The sequence below is a fragment of the Balaenoptera borealis genome (assembly GCF_965194805.1).
Source record: "Balaenoptera borealis genome assembly, chromosome: 14".
Taxonomy (NCBI): Eukaryota; Metazoa; Chordata; class Mammalia; order Artiodactyla; family Balaenopteridae; genus Balaenoptera; species Balaenoptera borealis.
Genome location: NC_138875.1, coordinates 61,103,961 through 61,118,108, shown reverse-complemented (window position 1 = coordinate 61,118,108; position 14,148 = coordinate 61,103,961). Strand labels below are relative to the sequence as shown.

General features: G+C 40.0%; 1 protein-coding gene across 3 annotated transcripts in view; it reads right to left on the bottom strand.

The window, feature by feature from the left end:
• The window catches only part of TWSG1 (twisted gastrulation BMP signaling modulator 1), a 33,893-nt gene extending 20,006 nt beyond the window's left edge, over positions 1-13,887 (bottom strand). For 2 of the 3 annotated variants that reach the window (XR_014234352.1, XM_082355073.1), the window contains exons 1-2: positions 13,704-13,887; positions 11,966-12,122 (exon numbers count right to left, since the gene is read on the bottom strand). Coding sequence is in view for 2 of the 3 variants with exons in the window: in XM_082355073.1 (XP_082211199.1) it covers positions 11,966-12,088 (123 nt within the window). In the remaining variant the exon portion in view is untranslated. Of the gene's footprint in view, positions 1-11,965; positions 12,123-13,148; positions 13,623-13,703 lie in introns of those variants that run through there. The other variant, XM_082355074.1, reaches the window with a different exon arrangement.
• Positions 13,888-14,148: the final 261 nt, after the last annotated feature.

Here is a 14,148-nt window from a genome sequence, read left to right as displayed (position 1 = left end):
TACATCATTCTATTATTAGTAAGTGGCTGAGATTTGACCCCAGTTTTGGGTAGCTATTCCTGCTTTTTAAACATTGAGATGAGAAATATAAAGCTTATTTCTTATTAATTTAGCATCTCAATAATTATAGTTATTACTTTCTTAGAGAGAATGAGCCCATAATTAAACTTAGCTAACCCTTCAGGTTGTTTAATCAAAGACACTATTGTATCTTTCACTCTCAGTACCTGAATACAATTACAACTGCTACTGCCAAAGTTTAATCATTGTTTGTAAAGGTAAAATAAGTATCAATGGCAAGAGTTGCAAAACCAGTGTGTTGGGATTTAATACTTAATTCTTTTTTTGCTTGGGCCAGTTAATGATTGCATCATTTGCCTCCCTGGTCTGGAAGTCCCAGGGAAAGTATGGGCACTGCTCCTGGTACAGATGAAAGGCTGGAAGGGATGGGTCAGTGATCCAGCCCAACTGGGCTCCGATGTCAGATCTTCTGCCACAGGGCTGCTCCCACCACCACTGCTTCCGCGTGTCAGAGCCAGAGTGACGTGGATCGTGAAGTACCACGCTAGATGTTCTTCAAGTGTGGTAATCACACCATTCAATACATTTATGGTGGAAAAAATTATAACTTTATACTAAATAGAAAACAGAAATTTATACATTTGAGCTATCCTATGTTGACCAGAATGAGTATTTATAGAGATAATTTGGCAATTTGCTTTAAAAACTTATATGAAGGGACTTCCCTGGTGGCACAGTGGTTAAGAATCCGTCTGCCAATGCAGGGGACACGGGTTCAAACCCTGCTCCAGGAAGATCCCACGTGCCGCGGAGCAACTAAGCCCGTGCGCCACAACTACTGAGCCTGTGCTCTACAGCCTGCGAGGCACAACTACTGAGCCCGAGTGGCACAACTACTGAAGCCTGCGCGCCTAGAGCCCATGCTCCACAACAAGAGAAGCCACCGCAATGAGAAGCCCGCGCACCGCAACAAAGAGTAGCCCCCGCTTGCTGCAACTAGAGAAAGCCCACGCGCAGCAAAGACCCAACACAGCCAAAAATAAATTTTAAAAAAAGTATTTTACGTTTGTATTATTGAAAATCTTGAATATGACAAAGAATTTCAATTTTTTTATGCCAGAAGACAGATTTTATATAATTATTAAATCAACTTTAATGGAAAATCTTGTTCTCTATACGTCTAAGGTTCTGGTGAGATCTTAATCCATGCAAAATAAATGGGGGGGCGGTAATTATTCATCTAAGACTAAGCCTAGACTTTAAGAGTTAAAATTTATTTTATAAACTTCCAAATTTCCAGGTCAGAGATGGAAACTAATAACTTGAGGGAAATTTTTATTTATATTCTGATGTAAAGTTGCTGATAAATATCTCCATTCTTTAACTGTTGCCAAAATCTGAGAGATTTGTTAGCAATGTTGTTAAAACAGGGAAATATCACCATTGAAAACAACATTATAGTCTAGCAGACAGCAAATGACTTGGATTTACAGAATCTGGATTCAAGTCCTGGCCTGTAAACCCGCAGCATGTAACACCAAATCTCAGCTTTTCAGATGCTTTGTGATCCAGCAATCCTACTCCTAGGTATTTAATCAAGAGAAATGAAAACATACATCCACACAAAGACCTATACATGGAAGTAAATAACTTCATTCATAATTACCAAAAACTGGAAACAAGCCGCGTCCATCAGCTAGTGAATGGATGAAGAAATGGGGTACATCCACACAACAGAGTACTACTCAGCAAGACCAAGGAAAGGAGTCCCTGAGACATGCAGCCACATGGGTCAATCTCAAAAGCATTATAATAACTGAAAGAAGTCAGCCAGGCACAAAAGGTTACACAATGTACGATTCTAAGACATTCTGGACAAGGTGAAATTATAGGGACAAAAATCAATCAGTGGTGGAGAAGTACTGAGGCTGGGGAGGAGGCTAGTCTTGACTCCCTAGGGGCACGAAGGGACTTTTAAGGGTGATGAAAATATTCCCTATCTTGATTGTGGTAGTGGTTATATGAGCATACATTTATCAAAAATCATATAAATGTACACCTAAAAAGAGTGAAATATATTGTATGTGAATTATACCTCAATAAATCTGACAACAAAAATGCTTTGGGAGATTAGGGAATACCTCATCTCATCTCTGAAGGACCAGTATGGTACACTGTGGTCCATAAATTTATTATTTTAACAAATCTGAACTGAAAAACATGAAGCATTATATAAATGTTAACTGGTATTAAAGAAAGCAGTGCAGAAGATAGTTCAGAAAATATATTTCTCTATTTTACTTTCAAGCTAAAACTAAACTTCTCTAAACTAACATACTTTTTTTTTTAAAACAAAGAAACATAAAACAATGCTGGTGAAAAATGCAGAATCTGTGAAAGTTGTATATATTATATACAACCTTTATTCTATGTTTAGGTGTTAAAAATCACCTAAACATAGAATAAAAACCTAAAAAGGACTATATCAAATATTAAGAGTAGTCTGTGTTTAGAAAACAGGACTATAAATGATTTAGTTTCCTTTTTCTACTTCTATGTATTTTGTAGATTCCTTTGAGAACAAAATATTTTTATAATGGCAAGTAAACATTTTAAATTTAAGTAGTAGGACTTCTGAAGATCCAGTTTAATTTCATACAATAAAAAAAATAAGACACTCAAAAACAAAAACTGATGTTCTTAAATATTAAATCAAACAAACTATAAGTGTTTATAATATCTTGACCTAAAACCCCCAGGAATGTAAGAACAAAGGTAATTATGAAAATGAACACTGTATGAGCATCAGTAACCAACAAGGCATTAGACTGTACCTGTGCTGATACTATTTTCACAACCCTTACACAGGTCAAATGGGTATTTAAAAACCAATATGTAAACAACACACCCTCGAACAATTAGCCTTTATTCAAAACAATAAACATAATTATAATTACGTTAGTTACAACAAATCTGTTTTGACAAATTAATACTCTTTAAGGAGGACATCAGACAGACTTTGAAACTTGGAACAGAAGTATCTAAACCAAATCTTATCATCATGTTCTTTATAAATTCAAACTTTTGCCTTGAAAATAATATAAACAAGTGAAATACGGAAAACAGAATTTATCCTTTTGGCTAAATATATCAGCATGCAAGTTCATGTATATACATGAACTACCAAAATATATCAAACAACACCCATTTCTTATATAAACCTTGTAACCAAATTTTAATCCTACTTACTTCAAAAGTACCCCAAAGCATTTCTTTAAAATCATCGAGGTGAGGTGACATAGGGGCAGGTAGAGATGAGACTGGACCGGCCATATGCTGACCACCGGTGAAGCTAAGTGATGGGTAAATAGGGACTTTACTATTCTCCCTATTAAAATTATATTTGAAAACTTCCAAGTGTCCCAATGAAATCCTCATCTTTGGTTTTCTTTTTTGGGTGGGGGGGGGCCATGGCACATGACTTGTGGGATCTTAGTTCCCCGATCAGGGATCAAACCAGTGCCCCCTGCAATGGAAGCACAGAGTCTTCACCACTGGACTGCTAGGGAGGTCCCCCTCATCTTTGGTTTTTTAAAAATAAATTTATTTATTTATTTGTTTTTATTTTTGGCTGCGTTGGGTCTTTGTTGGTTGCGTGCGGGCTTTCTCTAGTTGTGGCGAGTGGGGGCTACTCTTCGTTGCAGTGCGCGGGCTTCTCATTGCAGTGGCTTCTCTTGTTGTGTGCACAGCATGGGCTCTAGGCGTGCAGGCTTCAGCAGTTGTGGCACGCGGGCTCAGTAGTTGTGGCTCGTGGGCTCTAGAGCACAGGCTCAGTAGTTGTGGTGCACGGGCTTAGTTGCTCCGCGGCATGTGGGATCTTCCTGGAGCAGGGTTTGAACCCATGTCCCCTGCATTGGCAGGTGGATTCTAATCACTGCACCACCAGGGAAGCCCCGGTTTTTCAGTTCTTAATACAAAATGGGTCTTGAGATTTCTGGCGTAGAAGCATAATATTGATTCAAATTTTAAATGCTCTTTTCACAAAAGCAGAAGAAAAAACAAGTAAAGATCTTATTAAAAGCAAAATCCTGTTTTACCATTTTTCCCTTGAAAGAGGACAGCTCAACCACTCATTATATGAGCAAAGGAACACACCAAGATGACAATATTACTTTCCTGATGTTAAAATTACATTTCTTTCCTGTCAGAAGCACAAAATAAATATTTACGTAGGGACCACCCTTCTACGCAGCAACTTGTAGGAGAGGCAGGAATGACTGTGCTGGTAAAAAACATTTACACAAGTCTGAGCTTCCAGGGAAAATGTTTTATATTTAGTTACTTCATGAGTTGCGGAGGGCTCGACATAAACAAATGTTCTAACTTATCCTCACAGTACAGCATTTCAACACTACAGATGTTGTTCAAACCAAATAACTAAAAGAAAAGCTAAACTCCCTCTTAGGAGGGAAGTTTCTTTACACTTCTATAGCATGGCCTTTCTTAAAGTTCTTATCTCCCACCTTCATTTCTGTGCATGTTTTTCTGTAAGTTTAAGAAGAAAAGCTATTATTGCCATCTAAAATGTCAACGTGCCTCATACTTTGTTGAACGTGAAAGCGGAATTTTAATAACTTAGTAGTGTGATGGCAAACAAAGCCCGAGCAATTCTTCACCTTTTCAGGGCAATCAACCACTTTGAGAACCTCCTGAAAGCTGTGGACTTTTCTCCTAGAAAACAGTACATTTGCAAATTTGAATATAATTCTGGGTATCCCCTTTAAGAGAAGCACTAAAGAGGCCTAAGGACACCAGCTGACAGTTCTTGGCACATGAAACGCCAATAGCCAATCTATTCCTCAACTGAAGAGAACAGGAATAAAAGAGGGCACTAAAGTTCAAGTTTCTATCAGACCACAGAGGCAACCCCCACACTAGGGCACAAAGACAAGAACCAAGCATCTACCAACCAACCACCACCCCGACCACAGCAAGAACACCAGCCATTCAAAACAAACAAACCAAAAACTTCTCTGCAGGAAAATGATCAGCCTCAGAGCAGAAAACACACTCCAGCATCGAGGGCTTCCCTGTCCCTCAGGAGATACCCTCCAGTCTGTGTATGTCAGCCCTCCCCACAAACACAATCTCCCAATCAGGCTTTTATGCTTCATTCCTAACTATAATGGACAACTAAGGAACACTATACATTTGAGGAAAGCCTCCTGCATGAAAGAGATATAAATTGAAAGAAAAAAATAATCTTGGAAGAAAGAGAAATCCACGTAACAGAATGGGGAGGTGAGGGGGGGGGGAGACACACCTCCATCTCCATCAATAAAACTTCCAGTAAGTATTCTCAGGATATCTGAGAAAACAGTGCATTCAAATACAAGTAAAAGTGTTAAAAGAAAAATTAACGAGCAGAAAATAAGAAGTAAAATTTTAAAGTTATTGCTAAAATTTAAAAATTCAATAGACAGGATTCAAAGGGAAAGTCAAGGAACTCTCCCAAAAAGCAGAATAAGGTGAAAACAGATTTAAGATTTACGACACTACATACAAGCAATGAACAACCTGAAAATGAAATTAAGAAAACAGTTCCATTTACAACAACATCAAAAAGAATAAAATACCTATGAATAAATCTAACAAAAGAAGTATAAGACCTGTACGCTGAACACTACAAAATACTGTTGAAAGAAATGAAAGAAAAATTTAAATAAAAGGAAAGACACTCCTTGCTCATGAATCAGAAGACTTAATACTGTTAACATGGCAATAATTCTCAAATTGATCTATAGAGTCAACGTAAACCCAATCAAAATCATAGCTGGCAATACCAAAGGCACAATCCATGAAAGGAAAAAATGGGTAAGTTGGACTTCTAAAATTTAAAACTTCTGCTCTGCAAAAGACACTGGCAAGAGATTAAGAAGACAAGCCAGGGGACTTGCCTGGAGGTCCAGTGGTTAAGACTTCGCCTTCCAATGCAGGGGGCGTGAGTTCGATCCCTGGTCGGGGAGCTAAGATCCCACATGCCTTGCAGCCAAAAAACCATTAACATAAAAATACAGAAGCAATACTGTAACAAATTCAATAAAGACTTTAAAAATGGTCCACATCAAAAAAAATTTTAAGAAAAAGAAAACAAGAAGACAAACCACAGACAGGGAGAAAATATTTGCAAGAGACACATCCGATAAAGGACTGTTAATCCAAAAGATACAAAGAACTCTTATAACTCAACAGGAAGAAAATGAACAACTCAATTTAAAAATGGGCAAAAGGCATAAAGACACCTCACCAAAGAGGATATACAGATGGCAAATAAAGCATATGAAAAAAAGCTTAACATGTCATTAGGAAATTGCAAATTAAAACAACAATGAGGTACCAATATACACCAATTAGAACAGCTAATATTCAAAACACTGACAGCAGCAAATGCTGGTGCGGATGTGGGGCAACAGGAAATCTCACTCACTGCTGGTGGGAATGCAAAATCGTGCAGCCACTTTAGAAGATAGTCTGGCAGTTTCTTACAAAAGTAAACATACTCTCAGCATATGATCCAGCTATTGTGCTCCTTGGTATTTACTCAAATGAGTTGAAATTTTATGTCCACACAAAAACCTGCACATGGATGTTTGTAGCAGCTTTATTCTTATTGCAAAACTTGGAAGCAATCAAGATGTCCCTCAATGAGTGAATAGATAAACGAACTGGGATACACCCATAAAATGGAATATAAAGAAATAAGCTATCAAGCCACAAAAAAACATGCAGGAACCATAAATACATACTGCTAAATGAAAGAAGCCAGCCTGGAAGGGCTACATACTGTATAACTCCAACTGTATAACATATTGAAACAGCAGAATTATATAGACAGTAAAATGCGGTGGGGGATGTGGAGGCCATGTGGAAGCACGGGGGATTTTTAGGGCAACAAAACAATTCTGTGTCACACTGTAATGGCAGATATATGACATTATACATTTCTCAAATCCATAGAACTGTCGAACACAAAGCGTGAACCCTAATGTAAATTGTGAACTTTAGTTAATAATAGTATGTCAATATTGGTCCATCAATTGTAACAAATGTACAAACTAATGCAAGATGTTAATAGTAGGGGAAACAGTGGGTATTTGTAGGGGAAAGGAGTATATGGGATCCTTCTGCACTTTCTGCTCAATTTTGCTGTAAACCAAAAACTACTCCAATAAATAAAGTCAAATATATTTATATATAAAAATCCTAGCTGGCTTTATTGCAGAAATCAACAAGCTGACCCTAAAATTTATATGGTAATGCAAGGGCCCAAAGTATTAAAAACAAATCTTGAAAAACAACAAAATTAGAAAATTCATACTTTGTGATTGTAAAACATACCACAAAGCTACAGTAATCAAGACAGTGTGATACTGGCAAAAGATATATAAATCAATGGAATACAACTGAAAGTCCAAAAATAAACTCTTACATTTATGGTCAAATAATTCTCAACAAGAGTGTCAAGATAATTCAACGGAGAAAAAAATAATATTTTCAACAAATAATGCTGAGACAACTAGATATCCATACACAAAAGAATAAATTTGGACCCCTACCTAACACCATATACAAAAATCAACTCAAAATAAATTGCAGACCTAAATATAAGAGCTAAAACTACAAAATTCTTAGAAGAAAACAGACAAGTATATCTTATAACCCTGAGTTAGGCAATGGTTTCTTAGCTACAACACCAAATGCAAAAGCAACAATAAATAAATAAATAAATAAGACTGCATCAAAATTTAAAACTTTTGTGTTGCAAATAATACCATCAAGAAAGTGAAAAGACAACCCACAAAATGGGAGAAATTACTTGCAAGTCATATATCTGATAATGGACTTGTACCCAGAATACATAAATAACTCTTATAACCCAACAATAAAAAGACAATAAGCCAATTAAAAAATGGGCATTGGTTCTGAATAGACACTTCTCCAAGGAAGATATATGAATGCCAATAAGCACATGAAAAGATGCTCAATATCATTAGTCATTAGAGAAATGCAAATCAAAACCACTTCACACCCACTAAGATGCCTATAACAACAAGTGCTGGTAAGGATGTAGAAAAATTGGAACCTGCATACACAGTGGTGGAAATGTATACAGCCACTTTGGAAAATACTTTAGTGGTTCCTCAAAATGTTAAACATAAAAAATATGACCCAGCAACTCTACTCCTAGGTATATACCCAAAAGAAATGAAAACAGATATCCACATAAAAACTTATACACAAATATCCACAGCTCCACTACTTGCATAGCCAAAAGGTGGAAACAATCTAAACATTCATCAACTGATGAATGGATAAATTAAATGTGGCATATCCATACAGTACAATATTATTTGACCATAAAACAACGAAGTACTGATACATACTATAATACAGATGAATTGTGAAAGCATTATGCTCAGTAAAAGAAGACAGGCATAAAAGACAACATATTGTATGATTCCATTCATATTAAATGTCCAGAATAGGCATATAGAGATACTCTGATTAAAAAAAAATATATTTATCACATAATAATAGTTGGTTGCTTTCTCTAGAACTATGTAGAATAAGAAGGAAACTCTGAGACCACCCAGCCGGTCAAGTCACAGTTAAGATGTGGCAGATTGTATTGTCCAAAGATGGCCATGTCATTCACCCCACTCACTAAGCTCTCCTTAGTGTTACACTCATGCTCCTCCATCAGAGGCGGGGCCTGTGTACCCTCCCCTTAAATCCAGGTGGGCCTACCACCATGATGGAAGTAACACCATAACCTCAATGGCGCGGCCATAAAAGGCAGTATAGCTTCCCCTGCTGTGTTTTGTGAGACACATGGTCTTGGAAGCCCTGAGCCAACATGTAAGAAATCTGGCTAGTCTTAAGCCAGCATGCTGGAGAAGTCATACAAAGAGACTACTGACAGGGAGGGAGGAAAGGAGGGGAGAGAGAAAGGGGAGACAGGGGGGTGAGAGAGAGAGAGAACGAAGAATCTTCCTAGCTCAGCTTTGTGATATCCAATACAGCAGTCACTAGCCACATGCAGCTGTTTAAATTTAAATTAATTAAAATGATTAAATTTAAAAATCTGCTTTTCAGTCACACTAGTCATATTTCAAGTGCTTAACAATCACGTGACTAGTTTCTACTGTACCTGACAGGGCTGATGTAGATCATTTCTATCATCATAGAAAGTTCTAGTGGACAGCGCTGCCTCAGGTAATTTCAGCTGCCAGCCTTCAGGCCGCCCCAGCTAATAAAGCTGTGTGGTGCAGATGAACTATCCTACCAAACACAACACAGGATGCAAATTCATGCTCAAAATAAACGTTGTTGTTGTTTCCAGCCACTGACCTTTGGGGTGGTTTGTCACACAGCCACAGTGAGAGGAATGCAAGGAGAGTAAAGGGCAGAATATTAAATAATCAGCGGAGTCCATAAAACCAGGCAAATGGTAGAACCAATCACATTTCACTGCAATGTCCAGTAAGTGCTTAGCACAATGTCATAAGTGCTTAGGAATAAATGAACAAGAAAACCCTCAATACTCGAGGCCTCTATCATTTTAACCCCAAGCACCCTGCCACTATGCACCAGAAGCACTGTCTCTACTATTCCAGAAAAAGATTTGATGATTCCTAGTTCTGAAGGAACAGGAATCAGAAATGTTTGCATCAGTGAATTAGTGGTTAAAAAAAAAAAGAGTCCTACCTTCTTTACAATGAGTTTACTAAAATCACCATTTAACAAACAGGTGAAGCTTCACCTGATTTTCCAGTTTTTACACTTAATTTTTACTCTACTTTTTGAAGCATTTTGTAAGTATTACAGAATTTTAAACTGAAAAGCAAAACAAACAAAAACTTCTGAGAATGTTTATCGATAGTAACCAAACGCTTTCTTCTTTAAATACTGCCTTACCAAGCAAGGTCTTTCAAAAAAAATCCAATTTTTAATTATTTGAATAATGGAAATTACAGACTTGGAGAGTCAAAAAATAATTTGAGATTTAAGTAAATTTCTACCTAAACATGAATATAGCAATTGTTATGAGACTTTATTTCCAATAATGAATAATGAAGATACATTGAAACAACGTGGGAAGTGGCACAGATTCACCTCTGACCACAGCACAAAGCTGGACTTCACGAGAAGACTACCAAATTTTTAGCCAGCACAAGCCTAAGCAGACGTGCCATATCACAACTTCCATGTAGGGACTTCCCTGGTGGCGCAGCGGTTAGGAATCCGCCTGCCAGTGCAGGGGACATGGTTCGAGCCCTGGTCCGGGAAGACCCCACATGCCGCGGAGCAACTAAGCCCGTGCGCCACAACTACTGAGCCCGCGCGCCTAGAGCCCGAGCTCCGCAACAAGAGAGGCCACCACAATGAGAAGCCCGCGAACCGCAACGAAGAGTAGCCCCCATTCGCCACAACTAGAGAGAGACTGCACGCAGCAATGAAGACCCAATGCAGCCAAAAATAAATAAATAAATTTAAAAAAAACTTCCATGTATAAAACTACGTGATATTAAAGAATTATTGTTAATTTTTAAAGTGCTAATAGCTATGTTTTCAAGAGTTCTTATCTTTCAGAGATAGACAATAGATCTATGATAAAATATTATCAGGGGTCTGCCTGACACTAAACAGAGCTGGGGTGAACAGTGCAGGGCAATAGAGAGGAAGCAAGGGTAGCCCCGAGTGAATGATGGCGGTGACTGCTGATTATTACTGCTGTTCATTATACTCTTCCCTCTTCTATTTATGCTTAAAAACATCCATAGTGAAAACCCTAACCCTAACCAACCAACCTCTCTAGTTAAATGTTTTGGTTACAATGCAAAGTGAGGGTACAGAGTATGAGATGGTGACAACCACACTCACATAAAGGCCAGGCTTCACAGAATTTTAACTATTAATGAGGACCAAAATGTCACAAATTAGCACATAATGCCTCTCATCTATAAAAATCATTATCACTTCTAGTACATACAAATGCTCTCATGTCACGATTACAGCCAAGAGGTAGCTGAGTCATACTTTATACAGAATTCTAATATGTGTGGTTACTGAATTTCTTAGCCAACAGCTAGAAGAGAGGCTAATAAATACAGACCGAAGACTGCTGATGGTCTAACAGGATGGGAAAAGGGAGAACAGCTGTATAAGACATGAAGTTCACCACTAATTAACGCAACTTTAAGAACAGTAATAACCAGTATGTGTATGGAAAGGCCACAGGATTCAGGTTCAAACACAGGCCACGTTCCACAGCCACTTAATAGCTCTGTAAACTAAGTCATTACTTAACCTCACTTTTCTCTTCAGAAAGGCTTGCCTTGATGGCTGAGAGATCACTGTCAAGCATCTTGGAAGCACATTCTCCAACGCCTGCAACCTTGAGAAACCCTGACCCTGAACCCCCCAGCTCAGCTGCTCCTAGGTTCCCAACCCTCAGCAACTGCGTAAATAATAAATGTTTACTGCATTAAGTTGCTGTTTGGGGTAACTTGTTACTTAGAACAGACAATTAGTGTATATTTAGGGAACAGTTTGTCTATGATTTGACTAGATAAATTTTTTTTCCTAAATATAGTGAGTCTCTTTGCTATGTAAACTAGATTATACAAAGGGAACCCTTTAATTCATCTGAATAGGCTACTCATCACCTTGTAACAGCATGTTTACAAAGCTGGATATTATTTTCCATACTGAACTCCTTGACTCTGACATTGCTTGTATGCAAGAGAAGTATGGGGGCAAAACCCCAGACCAGTGTCATGGTTCATTACCTCAGACCTTACACTCTCTATCTGTATATATGTGCTCTGTATCTGCTCTACAGTATATTTTAATATTAGTAAAAAAGTACTCTTAGTCCTACCTGAATGAGGCATTTGCTCACATCACTAGCACAGAGTGCTTTGTTACAACTCAGTGACACGGGGACCCATGTCAGGAACACCAGGATGGCTACAGTAAGCATAACAACAGAGGGCGACTTCATGTTTCTTCAAAGACAATCAGCAACTCCCAGGAAGCTAAACAAACAAACAAAAGAAAAAAAAACAACAAAAGCTTTAATTCAAAGGCAAATGTTAGGGTAAAAACAAACACAAAAGTGAAAATCAAATAAATAAACCAAGACTCATTGTTTGTGTTAAAAGACTTTTGAGTGACTGTTTAAAGATTATTCTCAATGAAAGATTACTTAAACACTCAAAAAAAAAGCTACAATTTTATACAGTAATATCTTGTTAGCCATCTTCAAAGATATAGAATTCTGAAATTCCTCAGAGTACCCAGAAATGGTGACTGTGAAAATTAAAGTGAATGTGTGTGTGTGTGTGTGTGTGTATACCATCAGTAACCTGAAAGTATCAATATATAAAGCAAATAAGTAGTTTCAATGCTGCACTGCTTTTCAGCTTTAGTTTCGGGCCCACTATTCGACTTTAAGCCAGTAAAAAAAACAAAACAAAAAAAACTATTAATATTGTATTATAATTTTAAAAACACATCAATATTTTAATTCTTAGAATTAAGACAAATTTTAAAAATGCAAATTATTCTAGTGTCTACTTGTTACTATCTCATTTTGTCTCTTAACATAATTAGCCAAAATGAAGCAGCTCAACGGAAGGAGTGGACAGTTGCTCCTTAAATAATTTAGCGAATAACAAAGGGAATAGTAAATTATTAACTGCATTAAGAACTCTAACTTACCAAAATGTGAAGATATTCTTTTAATTCTCTACCTTAAGTACCAGTGATTCTTCAAAGATACTGAAGAAAATATTACAGTCCGAAAAGAAAAAGGAAAGAAAGACCAGCACAAATTCTGACAGTGGTTGAACAACCAACACAGTCATTAAACTTTTTAAAAGGAGAAGATAAAACTTCTTGGGGTTTAAAACACACCCCCCAAACAGAATCAATTAAATAAACGACTAGTGATGTAAGACGGATAAAAGCTGCGTTTATGGGGCCTTTATGATTGCTGTAAACCTGTATTCTAAGTGTTAGGAAGAACAATAAAGCAAAGGCAAGAAGAAGGTGAAAAGTACCTGGCTCTGTGCCCGTGTGGCTCGGTTCTGTACGAGAAAGCCCCAGGGACCGTGGCCGAGGCCGGGGGTACCCTCCTGGGACCCTCAGGACCCACCGCCTGCTTTACGGAACCGCACGACCAAGTCCGGTGACTCCGGAGCCACCGGCACGTATTCGTGGCGGCCAAAGAAGGCATCGGAAAACGGATCTTCCAGAGCTAGTTTTCTCCCCACAGCAACTGAAAATGGGATATTTTCCCCCACCTCACGGCCGTCTGCGTCCCACTCCCCGAACCTCCCCAGAACAGTCGTCCAGGTGAACGAGGCACGCAGAGGCAGGTAACCGAGCTCCTCCTAGGGGAGCGGCTCCCTCCGGGGCCTCGGGAACAAAGCGCAGCGGCCGAGCGGGCGGTGCTGACAGCGGCCCAGGCTGCCGGCGGAGGAGCCACGCCCCGCGCCCGCCCCGCCTCGTAGCCGCGGAGGCCGCCCAGGCCGCGCGGGCCCCGTCCTCCCGCTCCTCCCGCCCGGCCGCGGCCTCCAGACCCAGAGCGGCACCCGCCACCCCAGCTCTCTCACCGTGCGCCGCGGCGCCGCGAGGCAGCCTGGCTCTCGTTCCCCGCGGGTCGGCCGAGCGGGCGCGCCGCTCTGTGGAGGGAGGCAGGCCGCGCCTCCGCTCAGTCCTCCGCGCAGCGCCCGCGAGCCTCGGCCCTAAAGCAGGGAGAGACCAGCCCGCCGCCACCTCGCCCCCGCCTCGCCCCCGCCCCCTGCTTCCCTCCGCCCCCCTCGGCTCCCGCCGCCGCCGCCGCCGCCAGCTCTCGCCAGGAGGCGTCTCTCACTCCCCCGGCGCTCCTGTCCGCGCGCGACCCGGCCCCGCCCAGGCCACGCTCCCCGCGGGCCCAGCGCGCCCAGGGTCCCACCCCCTACCCGGCCCCGCCCCGACCGCGGCCACGCCCACCCGGCCCACGCGCGCTGTCCCCCCTTCCTCTTCCCCGCCCCTGTCTTTGGCGCCTTCCCGCCCGCC